The sequence below is a fragment of the Oreochromis aureus genome, linkage group 7 (assembly GCF_013358895.1).
Source record: "Oreochromis aureus strain Israel breed Guangdong linkage group 7, ZZ_aureus, whole genome shotgun sequence".
NCBI classification, from domain to species: domain Eukaryota; kingdom Metazoa; phylum Chordata; class Actinopteri; order Cichliformes; family Cichlidae; genus Oreochromis; species Oreochromis aureus.
In genome coordinates, this window is record NC_052948.1 from 31,150,163 (window position 1) to 31,162,442 (window position 12,280).

The 12,280-nt window shown below is 40.7% G+C and overlaps 2 protein-coding genes across 3 annotated transcripts in view; one reads left to right on the plus strand and one right to left on the minus strand.

Moving 5' to 3' along the window:
• The window catches only part of mbd2 (methyl-CpG binding domain protein 2), a 35,908-nt gene extending 34,362 nt beyond the window's left edge, over positions 1–1,546 (plus strand). For both annotated transcript variants that reach the window (XM_031757467.2, XM_031757464.2), the window contains one exon: positions 840–1,546. In XM_031757467.2, the coding sequence (XP_031613327.1) occupies positions 840–942 (103 nt within the window). In that variant the 3' untranslated portion in view covers positions 943–1,546. The remainder of the gene's footprint in view (positions 1–839) is intronic.
• Positions 1,547–8,794: 7,248 nt separating this feature from the next.
• On the minus strand, positions 8,795–11,395 carry LOC116334131 (lysozyme C). Its single transcript, XM_031757463.2, has 4 exons — positions 11,122–11,395; positions 9,484–9,642; positions 9,103–9,181; positions 8,795–9,006 (listed from the first exon to the last, which is right to left on the minus strand). The coding sequence occupies exons 1-4, from the start codon at positions 11,378–11,380 to the stop codon at positions 8,904–8,906; spliced, it is 600 nt and encodes a 199-aa protein (XP_031613323.1). The 5' UTR covers positions 11,381–11,395; the 3' UTR covers positions 8,795–8,903.
• Positions 11,396–12,280: the final 885 nt, after the last annotated feature.

Consider the following 12,280-nt stretch of genomic DNA (forward strand, 5'->3'; position numbering starts at 1 on the left):
CCTCACAATCTATTTGTTGGGAAGATATCAGTGCTTGCATGCACTTCATTAATGCCTACACAAAAGTTGCAGCTTTTTAAATATTTTTTCGGACAGTTTTTCTAAATAATCCCAACCAAACTCAAACACTAATTCCAAAATTAAAAATATCTTCCCTTTTCCCAAGAGCATTGTCTTGTCATGCAAAAAGATGGACAAAGGAGGCCTGATTATCTCAAAAAGTAAAATAGGCTTATCTCATGTAACCACAAGTAAAAATGTAGGTTAAGAAACACCATGATCCAAAAGTTTTAATCTCAGGATCAGTGAGTGTGCTGAGCAATAAATTCTTTGTGTTTGCTGACTATACAAACATTAAAGCCCCAGTCACAGAAAAGGACTAGTACAGTGGTGGTAACTTTTTTTTTTTTCTTCATTTAATCCAGGCTTCTGGTCTCTGTGCACTCTCACATAAACATTTAATGAGGCACATCAGTCAGTTCACTGATTGAGCGTTGCTCACTACAGGTTATAAAATGTGCGATTTTAAAGAAAGATATTAGACATATAACATGACATATAGACTAATGATCTAAAAATCTCTATTTCAGGCAGAAAGGCGCCTAACAGAAAGGGCCTGGCCCCCTGGTCAAGCCTGCTGTAGGGCTGGGGTAGAGTTAATTTTAACCTAAATGCTTTTTGAATTTATGAAGCGCATTTTTTTTTTTTAGTTTTTACAGTTTAAGCAAATAGAAACTGAACTCGAAGGTTGCTTGACAGAACAGCCCATCTTTTAAAGATCTTCAAACTCAGACGTGAACTGTCATAGTAACTCCTCTTCTTTCTTTGTGTCTCTCCAGAGTTCCTCTGTTCACCAGCCTCAGGGTTATCACCATCTTCATCTTAATCCAGACAAAAAACCAAAAACCAGACCTCCCACAGCCCAAACATCACCCGTTCTGATCCATTGTCTCCGTGGATGATTGCTTCAACCTTCCTGTTGTGGAACCTTTTTTGCACTTGACATTTCTAAACATCTGGAAACAATATTTTTTTTCCAGAGTCATAGTAGCAACAGTGGGAGCAACAACCACAGCAATAATGACAACAATACCAGCAACAAGGCCTCTGACATCGGAGGCTACAGTAGCAATAAGTGGAGCCTGAACCAGCTTGAAGCAACCAAAGCCTTTAATCCTCTCTCTGTGCAAACTTTACAACAAGCATTTCTTTTATTGCAGTTTTTCTTTTTAATATAAAGCAGATAAAATAAATTAAAAAAAAAAAAGAATGTACTTAAGAGCAAGTCCTTCATAAAGACCCAAAGTCAGGTTGCAAACTGCTGGACGGCTTTTGCTAACTCTACTAACTTTAATTTTCTTGCTCTTTGATGATTTTGGTTCTTTTGTGGTGTCATATGTCAGCTTCAGGGGTTTTAATGAAATAATGAGAATTTACAATTATATGAAATGGAACAATTACTTATTTAAAGACAAATTTTATACCTTCTGAGAACATATGTGTACATTTCCTGGACTGGACTGGAATAAATAATTATATTCAGAGTCATGTTTGTCTTTTTGTTTTTCTCTGACCATGGAGGCTGTTTCCCCAAATAAATAGGTCAGATATCTGGAAATGAAGGGAGCTGAAGAAGGTTTACAGTTAATAACATTGTGCAGACCTCCCCCTTCTTGACATGAAGTGGTATTTTCGCCTAGCATCTAAACATTTGTTTTGCCTGAATGGTCACACACCTGGTCTCACATGAAAATCTCCTTCTCTGAAAGGATCTGCAAAGAAGGATGGGATAAACCTCTGTAAATCCCGCTGTGCAAAGCCAGCAGAGACGTTCCCAAGAAGACTGAAAGCTGTAATTACTGCCAAAGGGATTTATATCAACTTCTGAATTAACAATGTGGAATCTGATTTTAAAAAAAGTTTCTGAAAGTTTTATTTCACTTTAGCTGTAGGCGGTTTTTGGTGTATACCAAAGGCATAAACCTATACAAGTAGATTTTAGTGCCATCCCTCTAATTTCACAGTATGGAGTTAGCAGATCTGGGGCCTTTATCTCTTGGTGCTTATTGCTGTGGCAGGTAAATCAAGGTACAGCCACCAGGAGGCTTCTGGAAATAATATGATGAGAAAAACCTGGGATGAGAAGTCATTGTTGAAGCTCAAAGAAAAGTTAAGTAATCAGCGGGTAGTTTGTTCTGTCAGACATTTGGCACAAACTGCTCCCAGTCCAGATGTTGGAGTCTGTGTGTGATTGTATTGGTGTGCGTGGTGTTTGTGTGTTAAAGATGGAGTGAGACAAACCAGCCTGCCAGTTCTGCTCTCATTTGCATCTGCTAATGGCTCCATGATGCCGGTTTCTGATCACTGCAACCACACATTTAAAATCCTGCTTCGGTGCCAGATGCTCCTCTCTCCCTCTGCCTCGTTCAGGGATTCCTGCTTCCATCCTGTAACAGCAGCTCTGTCCGTGCTCCGCATGAGAAAACAGCCGCTGAGGTTTGACTGGAGGCAGGAAGCAGCACCGGTAATGATGATTTCAGGTGATAAATCTGGATTTATGCTCAAACTTTACAACCGTGAGCATGCCACTTTAAAACCATGAGCATTACTGTGCTGCTGCTGTGAAAGCTTCCTACATGTGTAGCTGCAGACTTTTGCTTCTATTCAGGCACAAGAACACTTCAGTCAGAGATGCTTACAGCATGGCCGTTTTCAGCCAATGGTGAGAGGTTGTGAAAACTCTGTCTTTGAGGGGGCTCTCTAAGAATATGAGAGCATGAAAACTTCATATCATAAATAGAAAAAGCTTAACACATCCTCTTTGGATGTGTTAAGCTTTTTCTATGTTTCATTTTTGAGAGGGAAATGCTGTGTGCTGTGAATGTCTGGTCTCATGTTCATACCTACAGCACATCCTAGTAGTATAAATATCTGTTCCATAAAGGTACTCTGGTCTCTGGTGAGAGCCTCAAAATGATTCAAATCATCACTGACCTTTCCATATATCAGATATGAATTTTTTAACTCTTTACAAGTGGAAAATCTATTATCCTAGTATCCTAGTATTCCTTTGGCTTGCTGCCTGTTGGGGTTTCTCCCGGTGGACGAGAGTTTTGTTCCCTGTGCCTTCGGGTTGGGGAACGGGTCCTGACTGTCATCTGCGCTTATGCATCGAGTGGCGGTTCAGAGTACCCAGCCTTCTTGGAGTCCCTGGGTGGGGTGCTTGAGAGTGCTCCACCCGGGGACTCCGTTTTCCTACTGGGAGACTTCTATGCTTATGTGGGCAACGACAGTGAGACCTGGAGGGGCTTGATTGGGAGGAACGGCCTCCCGGATCCACAGTGTTTTGTTGTTGGACTTCTGTGCAAACCACAGTTTGTCCATAACGAATGCCATGTTTGAACATAAGAGAGTCCATAAGTGCACATGGCAACCAGACACCCTAGGCTGCAGGTCGGTGATCAATTTTCTAATCATATCACCAGACCTGCGGCCATATGTTCTGGACACTTGAGTAAAGAGAGGGACTGAGCTGTCAGGATCCGGTAGCGGGGGAGGATGCTGGACAGACTTGGTGCACCCAAACGTATAGTGTGTGTGCACTGGGAACACCTGGCAGAGGCCCTGGTTCACGAGATCTTCAATGCACACCTCCGGCAGAGCTTCAACAGCATTCCGAGGGAGACTGGGGACATTGAGTCTGAATGGACCATGTTCAGCAACTCCAATGCCAAAGGCACTGCATTGAGCTGCAGCCACAAGGTGGTTGGTGCCTGTTGTGGTGGTAACCCCCGAACCAAATGGTGGACACCAAAGGTGAAGGGAGCCACCAGGCTGAAGAAGGAGGCCTATTGGGCTTGGTTAGCCTGTGGGACTCCAGAGGCAGTTGATAGGTACCGACAGGCCAAGCGAAACGCGGCTTGGGCAATGGCTGAAGCAAAAACCCTGGTGTGGGAGGAATTCGGAGTTCCCTTTGTCATCGATTCTGTTGGTAATTTTTAAGAACAGAATTTCTAGGCGTAGCCAAGTGGCAGAAGGCTTTCACTTAGGTTGTCTCAGAATCTCGTCTCATCTTTTTGTGGATGTTGTGGTTCTGTTGGCTTCATCAGGTGATGGCTTGCACTGGAGCAGTTTGCAGCCGAGTGTGAAGCGATGGGAATGAGAATTAGCACTTCCAAATCTGAGGCCATGGTCCTCAGCCGTAAAAGGGTGGAGTGCCCACTCCGAGTCAGGGACGAGTTCCTGCCCCAAGTGGAGAAGTTCAACTATCTCAGGGTCTTGTTTACGAGTGACGGGAGAAGGGAGCGGGAGATCGACAGATGGATTGATGCTGCAGCTGCAGTGATGCGGACGCTATACCGGTCCATCGTGTTGAAGAGAGAGCTGAGTGTATAAGCAAAGCTCTCAATTTATTGGTCAATCTACGTGCCTACCCTCACCTGTGGTCAAGAGCTGTGGGTAGTGACCGAAAGAACGAGATCGTCGATACAAGTGGCAGATATGGGCTTCCTCCAAAGGGCGAGGAGTTTGGCCAGAGAAGAGCTGCTGCTCCTCCACACCGAAAGGAGCCAGTTGAGGTGGTTCGGGCATCTGATAACGATGCCTCTGGGTGAGGTGTTCCAGGCATGTCCCGATGGGAGGAGACCCGGGGCAGACCCAGGACATGCTGGAGAGATTATATCTCTCGGCCAGCCTGGGAACACCTTGTTGTTCTCCCAGACAAGCTGGAGGAAGTGGCCGGGGAGAGAGAAGTCTGGGCTTCCCTGCTTAAGCTGCTGCTCCCGCGACCCGGCCCCGGATAAGTGGAAGAAGATGCATGGATGGATGGATGGGGAAAAAAAAAAAAAAAAAAACATTCTGCACCGTTTGTGGATAAAAGTACTTGATTGAGTCCTGTTTTTAAAATGTCACCCTCCTCCTCTTGCATGTTAACAGTCAGAAGTGTGAAGATAAACAGGAGAGAAGCTGCAGCTTTCATGTTGCACATTTCATGAATCTGAACATAAAACTGAATCTATGACCGTGCAGTGGGTTCATCAGCATTTTCAGACTTTAACCAGCTGTTTCCTCTGGAATTAAAGCAACAAAAAGATAAAATTAATAACAAGCAGAAGAAAAAGGCTCCAGCGCTGAGGAGAGCTGCAGAGCATAATTATCAGGGTATTTGTCACCACAAGCGACCCCTTTCACGTACACAAATTAATTGTTTGCGTTTTTAATGTATGAATATTCATGAGAGCGGCTTTAAGGATATAGGGTTAGGGGTTAGAGAATCCATTATATCAATACAAACACAAGCTTGTGTGTGCGTGTTTGTGCAGTCGTCATTTGTTCTGGTTATTTCTGGATGTCACATCTGATTGTTTCCATCACATCACACAAAGCCTAAGTGTACTTTATGGGAAAGCAAATGAGCAGCAGCAGAGTGCATTAAAAAAAATTCAAAAGTCTTTTGGCCTATTATGTTTTTTAATTATCCATCCATTCCAATTCAGTTCAATTCAGTTTTGTTTGCATAGTGCCCAATCACAACATTAGTGTTCTCAAGGTGCCCAAATCTCCTTCAGCTACACAACTTTGACATAAACAACATGATAAATTCAGTGTCATGTGTATTTGTTAATCAAGCATTTCTGAAATGAGTGAAGCCAATGTGGTTTTCAATACATGCTAACTGGCTGTCACATGTTTAAAATACTCTGGGTTTATTCTTCAGCACTGTGAAACTGCTATTTCCTTGTTAGGGATTCATCTTTTGAATGACTTTTACTGCAACAATAAAAAACTTTTGAAAAGCAGATTGGTTGAAACGGCAAGACTGCATCTGCAGATTGTAGATGGAAAAGAAGGAATTATTCCACTATAGGTTTGGGAAATCTGGTTTTGAACCATCAAACTGAGCTTTTTTTTGGGTCACTATCTTAGTTTTTTTTAAACCAGATGGGGGTGAATCTGATGGAAAATCCAAGGACACTTGCATGGTAGCGACATGTCAGTCATAAGGTTCTTTAAGAATACAGTCCTGTCCGGTAATGCACTCTTACTGGAATTTTGATAGTAAGCAGCAGCAAGGTCCAAATAATCAAATCCACAAATTGTTTATCAGCAAGTGTGAGCACCTCTGTCAAAGCAAAAGTTTTTGCACATTGCTGGTCTGTAGCATCCCCAGTAGTAGACATTAAAGACACTAAATTCATCCCAAGGTCAGAAAGTGCAAAAAGCCCATTCTCTCTAAAAAGAACATGGCAGCACAACTTAGGCTTGCCAAGCTGCATGTGAATCATCTATGAGACTTTTGGAACAATGCTCTTTGGACAGATGAGATGTGGAGATGTTTGGCCATAATACCACATTTGATGAAAACTAAACATAGCACATTGGTGCAAACAGGGCTGGACTGGGACAAAAAAATCAGCCCGGGCATTTTGACTAGAGACCGGCCCAACAGGTATTATAGGAAAAACCATAAAGCCTTTGAATGAAAACAAACGCTGTACACTTTCTTGTTGGTATATATGTATCAGTCTAATAAACTTAAACCTACACCATCCTCCCTATTCTGGTATTCTAAACAGTACCCGAAAGTATACTGCTTGGTCGAGTTAACCTCCTGAACTATCTACAACACATGGTGAAAACCTGAAATTAAGACAGAGAAGACTAGAGGTGAGACATGATCATTACTGATTACTAATGACAGATTTAGATATATTTTCACAAACCATTCATTTGCCACATCAATAAACAGCATGGCAGGGCAAAATATTTTTTCTAACATGGCAACCTTTAAAAAGTGAAAGGAGATAGAAAGACAGGTGAGAAAGAATAAAACTTAATTGACTTTTTGATGGCATTTTACACACAGTACTGGTACAGAATCTATAAAATGTGAGACAATTCTGGCATCATATACAGTACTTACTTCTGAAGAAATTATGATGGGACCCTGAAAAAAAAATTACTATGTACAAAAATGGATTTCTATACATTTTACATCAGATGAAAACTTTGGTTGTAAGATTCAGATAATTAATTTAAATGAGAATAAGAAAGAAAAGTTTTTCTTTGTGCCCCCCTTTCCCTGTTAATGCCCTACCTGGCCCCCTGGCAAAACTTTGCCAGACCCGCCCCTGCACAGTTACCAGCTGTCAGCTACGTAGAAAAGGATCCTGGTGTTATTTGTCTCTCAGAAACAGTTCATAACTTCCCTTCAACTCATTCATGTCACCTAAAAGGTAAACCTGTTTCTCCATCACCTGTTCAGCTCTGATTCAGTAAGGACATCTCCTGGTTTCATCTGCATGTTTCCCTCTCACCAGATAACCAAACTGATATCATGACCAGCAGCTTTACAGCTGTGGCTCCAGCAAACATCAGCTGATACTAGAAATTAATATAAAATAAATTCTAACAGCAGCTGATCAAGCTTAAACGTACTGCTGTTGTTTAGTGCGACATCCGCCGGTTTCCTCTTTGTGGCGCAAAGTGAGCGATAAACAAACAAGAGAGAAAAGCCGATCAGCTGATCATTGATCAGTTTCATGATTGAAGTAGCAACAGGAGAGGGAGGGGAGAGAATGAGAGAAGAAGAGGCAGCTGACAGCAAAGACACAGAATAACTCCAGCTTTGTGTCTTTTTCATTGCAACTGAAGTCCAGGACAAACTGTGATCCTTTTCACCTCAATACGAAACGCGCAATATTTTCTCTGAATACGAGACGATTCCGTTTTTTACGGGATGGTTGGCAACTCTAATAAATAACCTTATAAATAAAATAAGATAAAACAAGTTCAACATCAATAACATCATAGCACCCGCCCAGCAGTATATAAACTCCGTCATGCTAGCTAGTACGCAGTACGAGTTATTGTAACTGACTGTAAAAAGTCAGCATAACGAAAATAAACTCCGCCTAAACTTGGTTTATATCTGACCCAGATAGACTGCAGGTAATAACTTCTTACCTGAAGTTCAGTTCACCGCCTCGGGTCTCTGCACTTCCTGCCTTTCCGTCACCGTCATCCACCTGCCAGCGTGTTGCATCTGCTGGCCTCCACCACTTGCTAATGTTACTGAATCTGTGGAAGCTCCGCAATAGCCACCACCAAACAATTGAGTTATTTTTACACACCTCCCAGCATCTGGCCAATCCACCACCTTTCAGTGTTTATACCGTTACGGAAAAAAAACAAAAAAAACAAAAAACAAAACCCATCGGCCCATAAAAACGAAAAATCACCATCGGCCCACCCAGTATGCCCGATGGCCAGTCCAGCTATGGGTGCAAACACTTAATACAAAGTGTGAATTACGGTGATAGACGGCATAATGATTTGGGGTTGTTTTGCAGCCACAGTACATGGGCAACTTACAGCCATTGAATTAACCCTGAACTCCTTTGACCCAGTCTATAACAGAATGACTGAAAAAGAAAAGAATTAACATGTTACACCGCCCAGGATAAAGTCCAGACAGCAACCTGATTCAAATGCTGTGGCGGGACCTTAAGTGCATAAATGAATATCCACAAACCTCAATAAACTGAAGCAATGTTGTGAAGAAGAGAGGGCCAAAATTTCTCCACAACAATGCAAGAGACTGAGAGTCACGTAGAAAATGATTATTTCAAGCTACTGAAGCTACTGTACTTAAATTTTCATAAGGCTAATTTTCCAGCCTGTAATACTAGCCTAGAATAAGACTACCTAATTGTAAAGAGTTAGGAGAACAATGTAATGCAAAAAAATTTACATAATTCTAATCTTAGAAATGATAAGCCACACAAACTGAAAGTCAAGATTTAAACTGAATTTATTGGTTTAAGTAACTAAGTATATTTTACTTCTATAAGCTCAAATATGGAAACAGTTTGAATGTTTTAGAAGACAATGGGGACATTTTATTATGCCGATGACACCCTCCTGTTTCTGTGTGTTGATTCAAAACCGCATCCATCCAAATAGGGTGTGAGATCACGACCTTGACAGTGACTACGCCATCCATACCTGAAACCAGACACAAAGTTAATCTCTTCACAAGTGACTGTCTACCCAGAAAAAAGCAGGACCATCAGTTTTTAGAATCACATCATCCATTCTTACCAGGCTGCGATGCCTTGGGGGTCTTTAACAACACGTTTGGCACAGTTGATTGCCACGGTGACATCATCACTTAAAAGGTCTGTGATTAAAAAAAGTAAATACATGATGGCAATTAAGATGTGGTGCTTAAGGTAAAACAGTATAAGCTTGGAAAACAGTGAAGTACAAAGAAAAACTTTAATTTTATCTCTAGTGGGCTGGACCAGTATAACCTTTGCATAATAACTGATAGAAGATGTGATTTTCTCAGTAATATTGCTTTTAATGCGGATCTTTAGGTTCTTTGTTTGGATGAAGGTCTAACAACCCCTTTTCATTGCATGAACAAATCTTAAACCTTGGTGTTATTCAGATCACAACAAGACCTGGCTCATCACTGACCCTTGCAATTGATTTGGCATCCATTTCTGAAAGACATGATTTTGTCATTGCACCACCAGCGATTATTAATCTGAAAGATGCCAAAATCAGTGGATCCATCGTTGTTGTGGTGGGTCTTCATGGTGTCGTAGCCTGACTCCCATTTGGTCAGGCAAACCCCTGCAGACAAAACAGGAGACATGGACTCCTGAAATCTAAACGTCAGGTATTAAAACCAACACTTTATCATTTATCCACTTTTCTCATCAGAATCAAATTTTTTATCATATTTGAGGAGCAAACTAATAGTGTTCCACTGTTTTTTTTCTAACTAGGTACACTTTCACTGCAATGGCAGTTTGTTTGGGATTATTATCATGCTGAAAACTGAAGCCTTACCAATCAGAGTTCTTCCAGATGGTATTTAATGGCAGATTAAACTCTGAGGACAGTGGTGTTGGAGAGTTTGTCAAAATGGATGGAGTCATGAATGCTGAAAAGTACCATCAAACATGACAAAGTCTCTACCATGTTTTACGGATGCCTTAAAACCGCCTCCAAACCTGTTCCATTTCCAGGGGCAGCTCAATCGTTCACGTCTAACCCAATGAAAATACTTTTAAACTGTCACTGGTCTAACCTTGCTGCACAAGGAAATTGCTTCTGATTGGATCACTTCCAAGCTTGTCCCGCACTTCTATGCAACTTAATTAGTTCTGCTTAATATCTCCAAGATTTTTTTTAAATCTCATTTTCATTCGATGACAAAGGTGTCAATACATTTCATCGCAGTTTTTGTCCTCCTTCATTAGTTTATTGATAGGGGATTTCTTTAAATCACCCCGTAGTTCTTCAGCTAAGACCCCTGAGTTAGAAAACACAAACACTGCAGATTCTTTCACTCGCGAGGGCAGTCATGGACGCACGACCTGCGTCTCATCACTGTCTGCGTGCTTTATTTATACTTTTCTGTGTGTCTGTGTGTGCGTCTGTGCACAAAGATAACAAAGTTATTCTTAGAACTCAGAGCTGAGGTTCCCCTTTTCTATCTGTATGTTCTAGAAAAGAGGAAGCTGCTAATTGGTAAACAAGTTTATCATCACAAAAGTTATTAGGTGAAAAGTCACGTAGACATTTGCTCAGTGATCCTAAAAGAGCACATTTCATGTAGCTGATAAGATATACACAATTTTCTTCTGACATTTATATTTAGTTATCGTTTTTTTTTTTTTTCTTTTTAGGAAAAAAGTTTGTTGAGGAAAACTGATGGAAATTATTGTTTTCACGTCTTTTCAGGCCAGTTTTTGTATAATTTGGCATCTCTTTGCCTTTTCCCCTGCTTTACTTTCTAAAAATTGTTTTGTGTGTGGCAGCAACTCTTCCACTGAGACCAATGCTGATGGGTCGTCAGCAAATGTTAGATGATACAACTAAATTCAATTTTATGCCTGTCTAATTGGGTCATCTCTGGCATTTTTGTAAATTCAACCAAAGAAATGGGAACAAATGATGTGTTTTTGCAACAGACTGATCGTAACATAAAGTAACAAGCTGTAACAAGTATAACAAGCTGATCGTAAAGTGCCTAACATGGGATTTACATGTGAAGTCATTTAGCTCTTGTGTGTGAGACCAGGCAGTCTAACAGGTCATACTCACAGTCAGCCAAACTGATATTGCGGTAGCCGTCCATTCCACTATCCTTCAACTTGTGGGCCCATTCACAGCGCTGGAAGCGTTTAGCGTTCGCTACAGCCACCAACAGCAAAAACAACAGACTTTTTATCATGGTGTCTCTGCTGGTCTGAATTTGTCCAGAGCTGTTGCTGAATTTTCTCAGTTGTAACTGTCTAGGTTCAGATAAGAGGACCTGAGCATGGGTCACATAAAAGCAAATAGCAAGCAATGGTGGGTTCATGGTTACAAATTCCAGACAGACAAACAAAGCAGATCAATCAGAGTGAGACAAACTGATGTTTGAGAAAGGTTGTTTTTTTTTTTTTTTTTTTTTTTTAAAGAAGCAGTTCTAATTAATGGCAGAAACAAAGCATACAAAGCTTTATTATTGATTTTACACCACAAGACCATATGAATCATACCATGAATATAATATTGCACTAAAAAAAACACTAAAATGTAAAATGCTTTTAAAATTGAACACAATGATGGATACAACTTGAAGTTGCCACATTTCAGTCTAAATGTAAGTCAAATTTTATTCAAATTTTCAGATATTTCTCAAAACAAAACAAGCATTTATGCAGGCCCCCAGTAGTAGCTCAAACAGTGAAAAATAATGTAAAGAATAAAAAAAGAAATCATCACTGGTGTATGGAAGCCCGTTTACGCCACTAACAAGAAAAAAAAAAAATCTATGTGAATGACGTCATTGTCTTGTTAGGAAGAATATGGCGCAGAGGAATGCTCACTCAAAACCGCATCGCAACAAATTGGCGATTTCGAGAGCACGTTTACTGATAGTAACACCATGTGATTCAGCTAATAACACAAGGATTTCATCATTTGTGAAGCCATGTTGAAAATATTCATCAATTTGTGCGTTCATGACTGGCTGTAATACTGGTAGCTTAGCTGTAGCATTTGTAGCTGAGGGCTTCAGCTTCCGGGTAACAAGGAAATTACATCATTCACGTAGATTACTGATTGGCAGTGCCAACTCAAAATTTCAAATTATGGATACTTTTTTTTTTTTTTAAGTGGTGGAAACAGGTTTCCATACTGCTGATAACCCCAAGTGTTTGGAGAGAAGGAAAATTGACTTTTTGAAAAAAAATTCAAATAATGTTTGATTTGTGTC